Raw genomic sequence first — 12,469 nt, forward strand, 5'->3', positions numbered from 1 at the left:
CTGCTTTGTCTGAAATTAATGCATCTGTTCCAGCTTTCACTTAATCTAGCAATGGTGTATCTTTTTCCATCCCTTTTCTCTTAGCCCGAGTCTTTGGATTGATTTCAGGTGGGTTTCTTATAGACGGCATATAGTTGGCCTTATGTCTTTTGAATCGACTCTGTCAGTCTCCAGCTTTAATTAGTATATTTGGATAGTTCACATTTAAAGTGGCTATTGATATATTTGGATTAATTTCTACCATGTTTGTCATCATTTTCTATTTGTTGCATTTGTTCTTTGTTTCCTTCCCCTGCCCCTTTTTTCTACCTTTTCTGGTTTTAATTGGGCATTCTGTATGATTCCATTTTACCTTTTCTCTTAGCACATCTGTTGTACTCTGTAAAAATTTGTTATCGTTGTTGTGGTTTCCAGTTCACGTCTGCCTGCTTTCAGGTGGCGATACCACTTCACGGCTGGGGCAGATTCCTCCCTCCATCCCTTATGGCGTTGCTGTCGTTCATTCCACTCTGTGTGCTCTAATCACCCATATGTTGTTGCTACTGTTATTCCAGGACAAGCAATTGATTTTCATTTTTCTCAGCTTCCTTTGTTGTAAAGGACTAGAGAGGTGGTTTCCAGGCTGTCTCCTTGTTGGCGCTGAACCTGGAGTCCCTCTTTGTTTTTTAAAGCTTAGTGGTTGACTTTGTTTTTTGTCAGATACTTACATATGTATATGTGTTTGTAAATTTACCTAAATGATATTATGTACTATTTCGTTCTGAACCTTGTTTAAAAAAAGTAATCTTTACAGGCAGACTTGAGAGATAATGCAGGTTGGTTCCAGACCACCACAGTAAAGCAAGTCTCACAGTAAAGCAAGTCACATGAACTGTTTGGTTTCCCAGCGCATATAAAAGTTATGTTTACACCAAACTGTAGTCTGTTAGGTGTGCAGTAGCATTATGTCTAGAAAAACGTACATACCTTAATTAAAAAATCCTTCATTGCTAAAAAATCGTAACCACCATCTGACGGCGCAGGGTTGCCACGAACCTCCAACTTGTAAGAGACGCAGCATCTGCACAGTGCAGTAGAGCAGAGCACGTGAGATGAGGTCTGCCTGAGCTGCTGCGTGGTGTTCTCCCTCTGCTGAGAGCTCGAGGTGTCAGCTTGATCCCAGGCACACAGTCAGCATCGACACCGTGTCTGGGAGGTGTCTGGGAAACGTTTCCTGAGTCCACAGCGCTCCGCCTGGTGGAGGTTCCCGTCCTCTTGCAGGTGGGGGACTGGGCCTCCAAGAGCACTGCCCCGCTGAGGTCCTGGAGCCCTCAGCTCGCCGCGCCCTCCTGCGGTCTCCGTTGTGCCCTCCCTCCTATCAGCCTGGAGGCCGGGTGGGGTCGTTGCTTCCTCCCCTGGGGTCATCTGCTTGAACCCTCCTTTTCCCTCCTGACCCCTCACCTTCCCCTGGGTCCCGCCCTCAGGGTGGTGCTGGTCTCCGGTGACTCTTCTTTGGGGTTTGATCTCCGTTTCTTGGTTAGTTATTTCTTCATCCCACCCATCCCCTGTGCGTATGCCCGCCAGGTTAATTTTCATAAAATATCACAGTGACCCTGTTCTTTCTTTACTCAGAATCCTTCAGTGGCATATCTTGGTTTAGGCATAAATCCAAGTTTCATTTCCTAGAATTAATTCAGAGTCCTAATCATCTGGTTCTACCTCTTCCATCAGGATACGGTCTCCTGAATCCATTACCTCCCCCTCTGCCCAGTAATTACCCAAAGATCTGAGCATTCTCCTAAGCCTCGCTCTGTGCACCTTCTTTTCTACTTGAACCCTTCTCTTAACTTTTCCGGCTGTCGCTGTATGTGGATTTATATGTGATTCTTGTTAGCATTAGCATTAGCATTAGCATTAGCTACTGCAGGGCAGAGTACGTGAAAAACATACAAAAAGGTGACTGTCCTGGCACCCTGACATCTTGCTGAGACTGGGCTCAGCAGCCCAGTGGGCTGTGGGATGCCTTTTCCACTCCTTGCCCGGGTGGTAAGCACAGTGTAATTCCTAAAGGTACTCTGGAATGTGTATCAGTTAGATGCTAGACCATGTCCAAAGTTCGTGTCTTAAGATCATAGTCTTATTAGTTATTCGGTTATGTTGATATCAGAGCATGGAGAGGGAGCCTGTCATTCCCTCACAGTTTACAGATTACAGCATTCAATTGGTTTAATTATTTTTGAAATAAATGGTATTGTTCTTCCTTCTCGCAGTTTTTTGCTCCTCTGCCTCCCAAGGATATTGCATAATGGTTTACAATGGTAATTGTGTTTACTTTCATTTAAGTACCATTTCGTAATTTGGGAGACTCAAGTGAAAATTATGGCCATTTTCTAAGATAATTATGGTAAACCTGCCATTTACCAGTTGTACTCATTTTGTCTAGAACCTGACCAAATTATTGGTTTAGGACATTTTTGTACCATCTCCGAACGTGTGTGGGGTATAATTATGTGCGTGTGAGTGCTTATTTCCCAACCTTGATAGCATTTTGTGTTCGTATCCGTAATCCATAACTGACCGGCGCCGCCCTGGTGGTTTCATCCTCCTGCTGGAGACTTGTTACCAGTGAGGCCTCCACTGTGCCCACCTTCCTCCCGCCCTCCAGAGCCTGGGCTCCCCTCTCGCCCTTGCTGCTTCATCACTGCGACTTGTGTTTCTAAGACTCCTGGAGGATGGCTTTCTAACAGGAAATTCCAGTGCGACAAAAACTGCAGGGTATGAGTTTGGTATCAGAAGTATAGGGTTTCAAGCAGACCTTTGCAATTCAGGAGAAACTAAAGAATATGCTTTGGACATGTTTTAGGAGAAAGTATAAGCATTCTGTTAATTGGGAAACACTTTGAGTCATAAGTCATAGTTTACTATTTTTGTTTTCTTTCTCTTCTTGGCCTCACTCTTCTGTTTTGGAATTATGTGGCAGAGCACCTCGTTTTGTGAACCACACTGTAGGATGCTCTGTCTTCTTACGGGGGGTGGGGGGGCACTTTGGCCTGTGATGTGAAGAGTGTGTGCTCAGGTTTTGAATCTCCTTAATTAAACTAAGTGCTCTGTGAACAGAATTTTTCCTTTCACTGCTTTTTGCTCCTGAGTCATAAAAGGCTTCCTGTTGTCTTCGTTCCTCGCTTATCTTCAATCTAGAATGTGTCTGTAGTTTTTGGAGGCTGAGATTTCGGGTTTACTGGAGACAGGACACACGGGCTCTTCTTGGTCATCGTTTAAGCTGGTAGTCAGAAACTGAAGGAGCAGTTTATCCAAGTTTGAGTAAGTGGGAGAACAGTCACTGTAGATTATTTTTTTAATCTCCAAAGGCAGTTTGAAGATATTTGTTCAAAGATACACCCATTTTGAAAGGGGGGGAGGTTGTGTGTAAACTGTAATTCTGCCAACTTATGCATAGATGGCGCCGTTGCTCTGTGTATTCCACACAAGCCCCTAGGCCAGTCTGTACTTTCCAGTTCTTCAGGGTTGTGTTAGGTTTTTCAAACCACAGAGAAAATCAAATCATACCCCACTTTGATATTTATTAACATTTAAAAATATAAACTTCATTTTTAGTTGCAATTGTTTATGGTAAGATCACTTTAAACGTTATCCTTGCTGTAATAAGTATAGAATAATTCTATTTGTGTTAAAAATAAATATGTACTTTATTGATACATGCTGATGAAAGGTATTCTATAACCAACTTACGGTTAAAACTGAGAAACACTTCTCATGTTTGAGCGTGTACGTTATAGCCATATGCAAGATGTCGCAGCAGTGTTTGCTTGGAGTGATGTTAGGTTATTGGATTACTAGTTGTCATATGAGTGACACAGACACAGTGTTTATGGTGACCCTGGGATGTGCCTGTGCCTCCTGTTCAGTCACATTCAGCCTGTCACAGGTTCTCAGTGCTCTGTGGTCCTCTATGGGAGAGGGGCCGAGCGTCATCCGGGCTTGGGCTGGGACCAGGCGGTTCTGACTGCGGCTGAGTCTGCCCAGGGTGCAGGGGACAGGCTGGGCTTGTCCTCACAAAGCGTCTGAGAGCCAGATCCATTTAAAAGAGCTTCCGTTTGGGCCATTACAGACAGAAACTAAGTCATTAATGGGAAAGGGGCCATTTAAAAGAATCATTTTCTTTGTTTTGAGCCCTTAAGAAAGGAAACTTTATTTTAACATTTTTTCCTAAAAGCACTCAAAATGCTTTTTATCTTCAAGTATAGTGGTTATATTCAGACTAAATTTGATTTAAAATAAGCAAGTTATAACAAAGTATAAATATTTTAGCATTCAAAATAAAATGGTCAGGCAAGGAGTGTGTCCTCGCATGTGTGTTTCTCGGTGCCGAGAAAAGCAGGGGAGGAGACGTTTATAAGCAGGGATGCAGCAGGCCGTCCTGCGGGGCAGTTCTCCCCAGCCCCGCCCTGCAGTTCCACTAAGGCCTCGTCAGCCTCCGCCCTGGAATCGGTCCCCCAGGCGGCGTGGGCATCGCGCGGGGCGGTGGGGGGGGGGGGCGGGGGGAGATGCAGGAGAGTTGCTCGTCTCTCTTTCCCCCAAGAGTCATTAAATGTGCACATTGTTCATGAGAGCAGACCACGCGCGGCACTGTGCCATGTGGTGTTTGTGTTTAGCTCTGTATTCCTGGTAGTCCTATGTTTAAAACACACTGCGGCTCCTTTTTTATTTTTCAAAACTGTGTCTGTCCCCAAAGGGAGTCACCTGTGGCCATGAGACTCTTGAAAGACCCCGTCTCCGGCTGCGGAGGTGGTTTCAGAAGAGCAGCCGCCGCAGCCCGGACGGTCTCTGGGGGGGAGTTTGGCTTCTGAGATGCCTGCTTGGGAGCGCGTGGATGAATTTCTCAACATGGATGTTTTAAAGAACCAGCCTGATAGCTTATTTTGTTATATTTACTTTGATGTTTAGTGTGACTATATCTGCCTTACCTTCTAGGGTTCAGAACAAGTTGGAGGTGCTGAATTACACAACCATTCCTGTCTACCTCCCAGAGGTCACCATCGGCTCTCACCAGAGCGACCGGGTCTTCCACGAGTTCAAGGAGGTGAGGCCCTCGAGTGCCGGGTCTCAGACGACTGGCACAAAGTCACTGCTCTGAAGAATGCTTTCTGTTTGTTTGTTTTAGTGAGAGAGCTCCGTTTTCACTGCAGTAATTCTCCTTTCCCCCTTCATCAGTGTATTGACGTGGCAGGGCTGCGTGCAGGGCGCTGCCCCTCTGGGCCATGTGTGCCGCGGGCAGCCTTCCGGGTCAGCGTGTTGTCTTGACATCAGAACCTTCTCTCTTCCTCAGCTTTCCTCTACGTCCTTTCATGTCAGATTTCACTCTGGCGTCGCCTTCCTCTTCACGGTACATCCTCCATAAGGAGGGAAGGTGTGTGTTTCTGCAGAAGGCGCTCGGTTGGACGGGAGCCCTCGGGAGGGCGAGGGGCAGGAGTGAGGCGGGAGCTGGGCGGGGCCGACTGCTTGTTGGTCGTCTTTCCAATTTCCGTAGCTTTTTAGTGAATTACCTGTTTTCAGCATGGTGAATGGTGAACTTAGAGAATATTGTAAGTTCTGCCTTGGGACCTGGCCGGTGAGTGAGCACCTCCTCTGAGAATCGTGGCGTCAGTGGGGTAGTGAGAACGTGACCCGTTTCCGCGTCAGTGGTGGTTGTGTTTGGTTATCGGCAAAGGTGTGAAATGATTGTACTTAGGTCAGAACTTCAAGCTGAGCAGTCGATACTTAGGTGAGTTGAAATCTGGGTTAGATATTTTTGCATGACTGTGATTCTCTGATTTGATGCTTAGCACATTGCTTGCAGCTGCGCCGATCGAATGTCCAGGGGTACCCCGTTGCTCTCTTTCTTACCTGAGATACTTGGCCTTTTCTTTTACGTAAGTTCTTTTGGTGGCCTTGGAAGTGGTGTTATTAAATGTAGACATTCGGGGAAGTACGTAAAACTGTAAAGGTGTCACTCGGAGGGACCTACAGTTAGTATTTTGGCACATTTCTTTCTTCCTCATGTTTGCGGGGATGTGAGTGCATGCGTGGTGTCTCTTTCTCTTTTTGAGGGGAGCTGGCAGGCCAGAGGCCGAGCTGGCTCCTCTCGGCCGCTGGTGCCTCGATGCCGCTCCTGCCGAGGCCGAGAGACCCACCCCGTCGCTGTCCCCACCCTACATGTAATGACCCACCCGGCCTTGATGAGGCTGTCTTACAGGCGGCTGTCCTGTCATCAGGGCCGCTACCTTGTGCCGGCCTCCACCGTCCTACTTAAATTTGTCCTGCAGCTTCCTGTCTGGCCTCCTCCGCGTCGGGTCTCTCCCTGCAGCCCTCCTCTGCAGTGCAGAAGTGCCTGAGCTGAAATGCCAAAGCGGCAGAGTCTGTCCCATGCCTGTAGCCCTTCCGTGACCTCTGATGAATTCGGTCCTGCAGGGTGGGTGCCCTGGCCCCTGCAGAGTCCCCTCCCTCATCGCAGCCCTGCGAGCGCCCGTGGTCTCACTGGTGGTGTCCGTGAGTCCATATACGGGGCCCTGGGGGTTTGGAGGTGGTGCACAGAGAATTTTGAAACAGATAAATAAATTGCCCTTTTAACTTGTAAATTTTTCTGATTACACCAGAGTAGTGATTTACTGATAATGTGTCTTTAACGCCTCTGTAGCGTTCTGTGACCTCACTTTTAAACAAGGAAGCAGCGGGCAGTGGGTTCAGAGATTGTGCAGTCGCCCACGTGGAGTGGGGTTTAGGGACGTGGCTTTGCTTCGGCGGTTTTTCTTATGCTTCCTACTGTGGTTGCGTGGTAATGGCTTTTCACTTGTATTACTGATACAAAGTTTCCTTTTAAAATGAATTTATGTAAGAAAAAAAGGCATTGCATTTTTTAATGTAAGCGGCAGTGCACTTGGTATGCAGCTGTGACCTGCTGGGCAAGGTGCCCTCGGATGACCTGAGTAGCCGCCTCTGCTCATTTCAGGTTCTTCGGGCATCAGACGCTTTCATCTTGTTCTTTCATGCATTTACTCCATTTGTTCATTAGGTCAGCTATTTATTCCACTAAATATTTATGAGTGGCACTAGGTGTTATGAGTGGCGCTAGGTGTTATGAGTGGCGCTAGGTGTTATGAGTGGCGCTAGGTGTTATGAGTGGCGCTAGGTGTTATGAGTGGCGCTAGGTGTTATGAGTGGCGCTAGGTGTTATGAGTGGCGCTAGCTGCCAGACCTGTCCTAGGCCCTGGGAACAAAGCAGCGCGTGACCCGGAGAAGAATCCCCGACCTCCCAGGCACTTACGTCCGAGTGGGAGGAAACAGAAAATAAACAGAAGGTGAAGCAAAGAATTCGTTAAGTGACGGTGGCAAGTGCTGTGGAGAAAATTAAATTCCCAGAGGAGGGCAGGGCCAGCTGTTGTGGGCTGGGGGAGTTGGATTTGAAGTCCGGTCGTGGTCCAGGAAGGCCTCACCCAGAAGCTGATGGGTGAGCAGAGGCTGCAGGGGCGAGGGGAGGGGGGGTGGGTGTGCTGGGGGAGGTGGCCACACGGGGAGGAGAACCGAGGCAGTGGCGCAGCTCCACGTGTCTGGGACATCAGAGACACAGGCAGGAGGCCACTGTGGCTGGAGCGGGGAGGGCGGGCTGGGACAAGCAGTAAGAGGTGGCGGAGGCCCCCCGGGCTGGTGTGAGGGCTCTGGCTTGTCCTGTGCAGGATACGGGGAATAAGAATGATTTGTGAGATGCACTTGGTAGTGGGAACGTTCTGGTTTCTGATTAAAGGATGGATTGAGTAGGGGCGCAGGCAGAAGCAGGGAGATTAGCTAGGAGGCTGGTAACGGCATACGGACTGGGAGGTATGTCAGCTGGGACCAGGGTGGTCCTTGTAGGCGTTTTGGACAGTGCTCAGGTCGTGGATAGACCCGACAGAGGCTATTGAACTTTTGTATTGGGAAGTGAGAAAAGGAAGCTGATTTCTAGGTTTCTGGCCTCAGGAACTAAAACTCTGGAGTTGGAACCGGCAGACTTTGGGAAGGCGCAGAGGTACAGGTTTCCAGGAAAGATCAAGAATTTTTCATTGGCCATGGCAAGTTCGAGATGCTCGTTATTCCCCAGAGGAGGTGCTGAGTGGGTGGTCGCCCTCTTTTCATCGCACTGTGTGGATACTGTGTTTCTCACCGATTGAAGGTTTGCCTTAAGGCATGCACAGTGGTTTTTTTCAGACATAATGCCACTGCACACCTAATAGACTACAGTATAGCATAAACATAACTTTTATACGCGCTGGGAAGCCAGAAATTCACGTGACTTGCTTTATTGTGTTGTTTGGACCTGAACCTGCTTCCAAGGTCTGCCCGTAATGGGTTTGGAGTCTGGAAGTTGTCAGCGTCTGACTGTCGTGTGAAGCTGTGGTCCTGGTTGAGACGGCTTTGCAGTGAGGAGAGAAGGGGAGCACGAGGTTCAGAGGGGCGGGAGATGGCAGGGGGCCCAAGTCACTGTCTTCAGGGAGCTTATGCTTTTGTGTGTTTATTACTTCATCAGTTATCTTTACAAGTGGGAGACTGTTCATAGGAATTTCGTCTTTTCTGTTAATGTATGTCTCTTTATAAACAGGTTGTGTTTATCTCTATCTCTGTAAGCAAGGAGGATTGAGCCAAATGACCCCAGAGAAGTTGAATGGTACCCAGAACAGGCAGGACCCTCGTAGCCAGGTAGGGGGGCGTGCACTGTGGTCGAGCATGGGTGGGCAGATGAGGGGCTCAGGAGGTCCAGCAGGGCTCCTGGGGACGGAGTGGCCTGACGTGTCGTGGAGGAGACCCAGTTGCACCGACGTTGTCCCTCGTGGAGTGGGTGAGGGCCCCAGGTGGCCCTGCTCACTGCTGGGAGGAGACACTTCTCAGAGCAAATAAATTCCAACAAACCAACAGCCCAGGCCATCGTCACGACAATTACGGGAAACACTACAAGTTTCAAAAATTAAATCTGTGTGGAAAATGGGCATTTGAAAGTCCCATATAAAAAGGAAAATGCATGCCAGCAAGTAATGACAGTTTTGTTTCTTTCTAATCTTTATACCCGTGTCTCTTCCTTGCCTTAATACATTGGGTGTGTCTCTAGTTCATGGTTGGATAGAAATTGTAACAGTGGTCGTCCTTCTCTTGTTTCTGATCTCGTGGAGGAAGTTTTCAATAATTCACCAGATATTATGTTTGCTCTGTGTTAGGTGTAGATACTCTTTATCAGGTTGGGGAAGTTCCATTTTATTAGTAGTTTCCGAGGACCTTCTGTCGAGTACGGGTGTTGAGTTTTATCACATTTGTCTGTCACGGGTGATTTTCCTCTTCTTTATGTTAATATGGTCATAAAAATTATAGTGATTGATTTTCTCATGTGAGGCCAGCCTTGGTTTCCTGGATCAGTCCCACTTGTGTGTGCTTTATAAACTCTCCATGTGTAGCCGAACCTAATTCACATATCTAGTTTAGGAGTTTTGTGTTTATGTTGGATGGTAATGTTTCTTTCTTGTAATATCCTTGTCAGATTTACTATCAGGATCATGCTGCTATCAAACACTAAGCTGAGATGGGACCCTCACATTTTAGTCTCTGGAAGAGTTTGCCTAAGATTGTTATTACTGCTTCTTTCAGTGTTTAGGATTGACTGATGGAGCTATGTTGAAATATTTTAAATTATAAATTTGTTTAATCGATGCGGAATGTTCAATATTCTGTTACTTCTTAGGTTTGAAAGTTGTGTTTGTTGAGGAAGTTGCCCTCATTTCTAATTTTCTAATTTCTTTCACTAAGTTGTTTAAAGTGTCCTTTTTTAATGTTTTTAATTAGATCACATCTGATGGTGACCGCTGTCCCCTTCTCCATCCCTGTTGTTGGTCCTGGTGTGTCCCTTCCTTCTATACTCTTGAGAGAAATTTGTCATTTAGGGACTAGCTTCTTGCTTGGTATTGTTTGTTGTACATTCGAATTCACTGATTATTGCTCCTTATTTTTTCCTTTTCATTTGCTGTTTTTCTATCTTCTTAGTATGAGTGGGTGGATCATTGATTTTCAGCCTGTCTTGCTTTTGAATATATGCGTGTAAAGCTGGTCACATTGTCCTCCAAATTTGTCTTAATTAACTTGATCTCATAATTCTTTCTTTTTTAAAAAATTTTAAAAAAATTTTACTTGTTTTTGGCTGCATTGGGTCTTCGTTGCTGCACACGGGCTTTCTCTAGTTGCGTCGAGCGGGGCTACTCTTCGTTGCAGTGCGTGGGCTTCTGATGGTGGTGGCTTCTCTTGTTGTGGAGCACAGGCTCTAGGCGTGCAGGCTTCAGTAGTTGTGGCATGTGGCCTCAGTAGTTGTGGCTTGCAGGCTACTGAGAGTGCAGGCTCAGTAGTTGCGGCGCACGGGCTTAGTTGCTCCACAGCATGTGGGATCTTCCCGGACAAGGGCTTGCTCGAACCCATGTCCCCTGCGTTGGCAGGCGGATTCTTAACCACTGCGCCACCAAGGAAGTCCTGATCTCATAATTGTTGATGTTATGTTTTCATTATCCTTCAATTCAAAATATTTTCTGATTTTAATCTGGTTTCTCTTTTGACCAGTGTGCGAATTCAAATTATATTGGATCATTTAAAAGCAGTTAGAATCTTTCTAATTGTCTTTTTGTTACTGATTTCTTGCTTAATTTCACTCTAGGCAGAAACAGTCTTATGATTTCTGTTCTTGGAACATGGCTGAGACTGACCCTTCGTCCGAGCATTGGTCATTTTGGTGATGTTTCACGGTCCTTGAGAAGAAGGCCTACTCTGCCCCATTGTGTGCAAGGTTCTTGCAGCGTCATTGAAAGGAAGTCTCTTGATCACATTCTTCAGATTGTCTCTATGCTCACTGATTTTTGTTTCCTTCTTCTGTCAGTTTGCTGTGAGAGGCGTCTGGAAATCTGTCACTCTGTGTGGGTTTCTGCCTCCTGTATTTCTGTCAAGTTCTGCTTTGTGTGTATCTTGAGGTCGTATTATTAGACATACACAAATTTAGACTTGCTCTACATTCCTAATAGAGTCACCCTTTTATGTGTTATGAAATTTTCCCTGTTAACTTTAGTCATGGTTCTTACCTTAAAGGTTACTTTATTTGAAACTTATGCAGTGTCTACAACTTTCCTTTGGTTAGCATTTGCATGGTATTGCTTTTTCTACATCTTTTAATTTCATTCATTCTGTATCTTTGTATTTCCAGTGGACACCTTTTAACCTGAAAACAGTTATGTCTTTAGTTTTTGTCCAGTCTAAATATTGGGAATATTTGTCCATTCACATTTAGTGTAATTACTGATACATTTGTGTTTAAATAGCTTATCCTACTACATGTTTTATATTTTTCTTACCTGTTCTTTGTATTTGTTGTCATTTTTCCTTGCCTTCTTTTGGATTAAGAGGTTTTTTTTTAACATTTTTATTCCATTTTCCCCTCTATTTGCTTACTAGTTATCATTCTTTCAATAGTTTTTAGTGGCTAACCTGGTAATTACAGTATTCATCCTTGATTTATTAACTTCTGTTATAAGTTAGTAGCTCTCTAGTTCCAGAACACTGTAAGGACCTCATAACACTTCTAACTCCATTTACCCAAGTCTTGTGTTTTGTGTTGTTTTTGTCATATATTGTAATTCTTCATGTATTTTAAGCCCTCGGGACACTGTGGTTATTGTTCATGTGGTCAGTTCGTGCAGATTGACCCATGGCTGCCCTGCTGCTGCTCTTACCCTCCCTGGTCTCCATACCTCCACATAGGATCATAGTTCTTCTGACTGAGGAAGCTTTGCTGACAACAAATTCTCACCCTTATTGTTTAAAATGGTCTTTAATTTGTTCTAGTTTTTATTTTGGAATTTTTCAAACTTACAAAAATAGCAAAAATAGAAAAATAACTTCTGAACCTTTGTAAGTGGGCATCATTATACCCCATTATCTTCAAACATCTTAATGCACAGATTCTCAGAGTGTGGTCCCCATATCGGCATCACCTGGGCACTCATGAGGAATGCAAGTTCTCAGGCCCCAGCCCAGGCCTACTGGATGAGATTCTCTGGGCATGGGGCCCAGGAATCTATTTAAAGGAGTCCTCCAGCCAATTCTGATATGCACTAAGGTTTGGGAACCACTGCTTTAATGTGTAATTCTTATAAACAAGGACATTCTCTTATATGACCACAATATAACTATCAAAATCAGGAAATTAACATTCATACATTGCTACCTCTAATCTACAGACCTTGTTCAAGGCTAATCAGTTGTCCCAGGAATGTTCTTCAGAGCAAAAAGGTCTAATCCAGGATAATGGATTGCATTTAATTATCTTGTCTCTTTAGAATCTTTGAATCTGATCAGTTCTTCAGGCTTTCCTTGATATTCAAGACCTTGACACTTCTGAAGATTACAGGATGGTTACTTTTTAATATCCCTCAATTTGGTT

At 45.4% G+C, this 12,469-nt stretch overlaps 1 protein-coding gene across 2 annotated transcripts in view; it reads left to right on the plus strand.

Annotated features, from left to right (window-relative positions):
• Positions 1–12,469, plus strand: part of NDUFA10 (NADH:ubiquinone oxidoreductase subunit A10) — a 48,935-nt gene that overhangs the window by 18,964 nt on the left and 17,502 nt on the right. The window contains exon 9 of one of the 2 annotated variants that reach the window (XM_060151665.1): positions 4,972–5,080. The exons of the other annotated variant lie outside the window; for it this stretch is intronic. Within the exon in view, the coding sequence (XP_060007648.1) occupies positions 4,972–5,080 (109 nt within the window). The remainder of the gene's footprint in view (positions 1–4,971; positions 5,081–12,469) is intronic. 2 annotated transcript variants of the gene reach the window in all.

Source organism: Lagenorhynchus albirostris, chromosome 6, assembly GCF_949774975.1.
Source record: "Lagenorhynchus albirostris chromosome 6, mLagAlb1.1, whole genome shotgun sequence".
Taxonomy (NCBI): Eukaryota; Metazoa; Chordata; class Mammalia; order Artiodactyla; family Delphinidae; genus Lagenorhynchus; species Lagenorhynchus albirostris.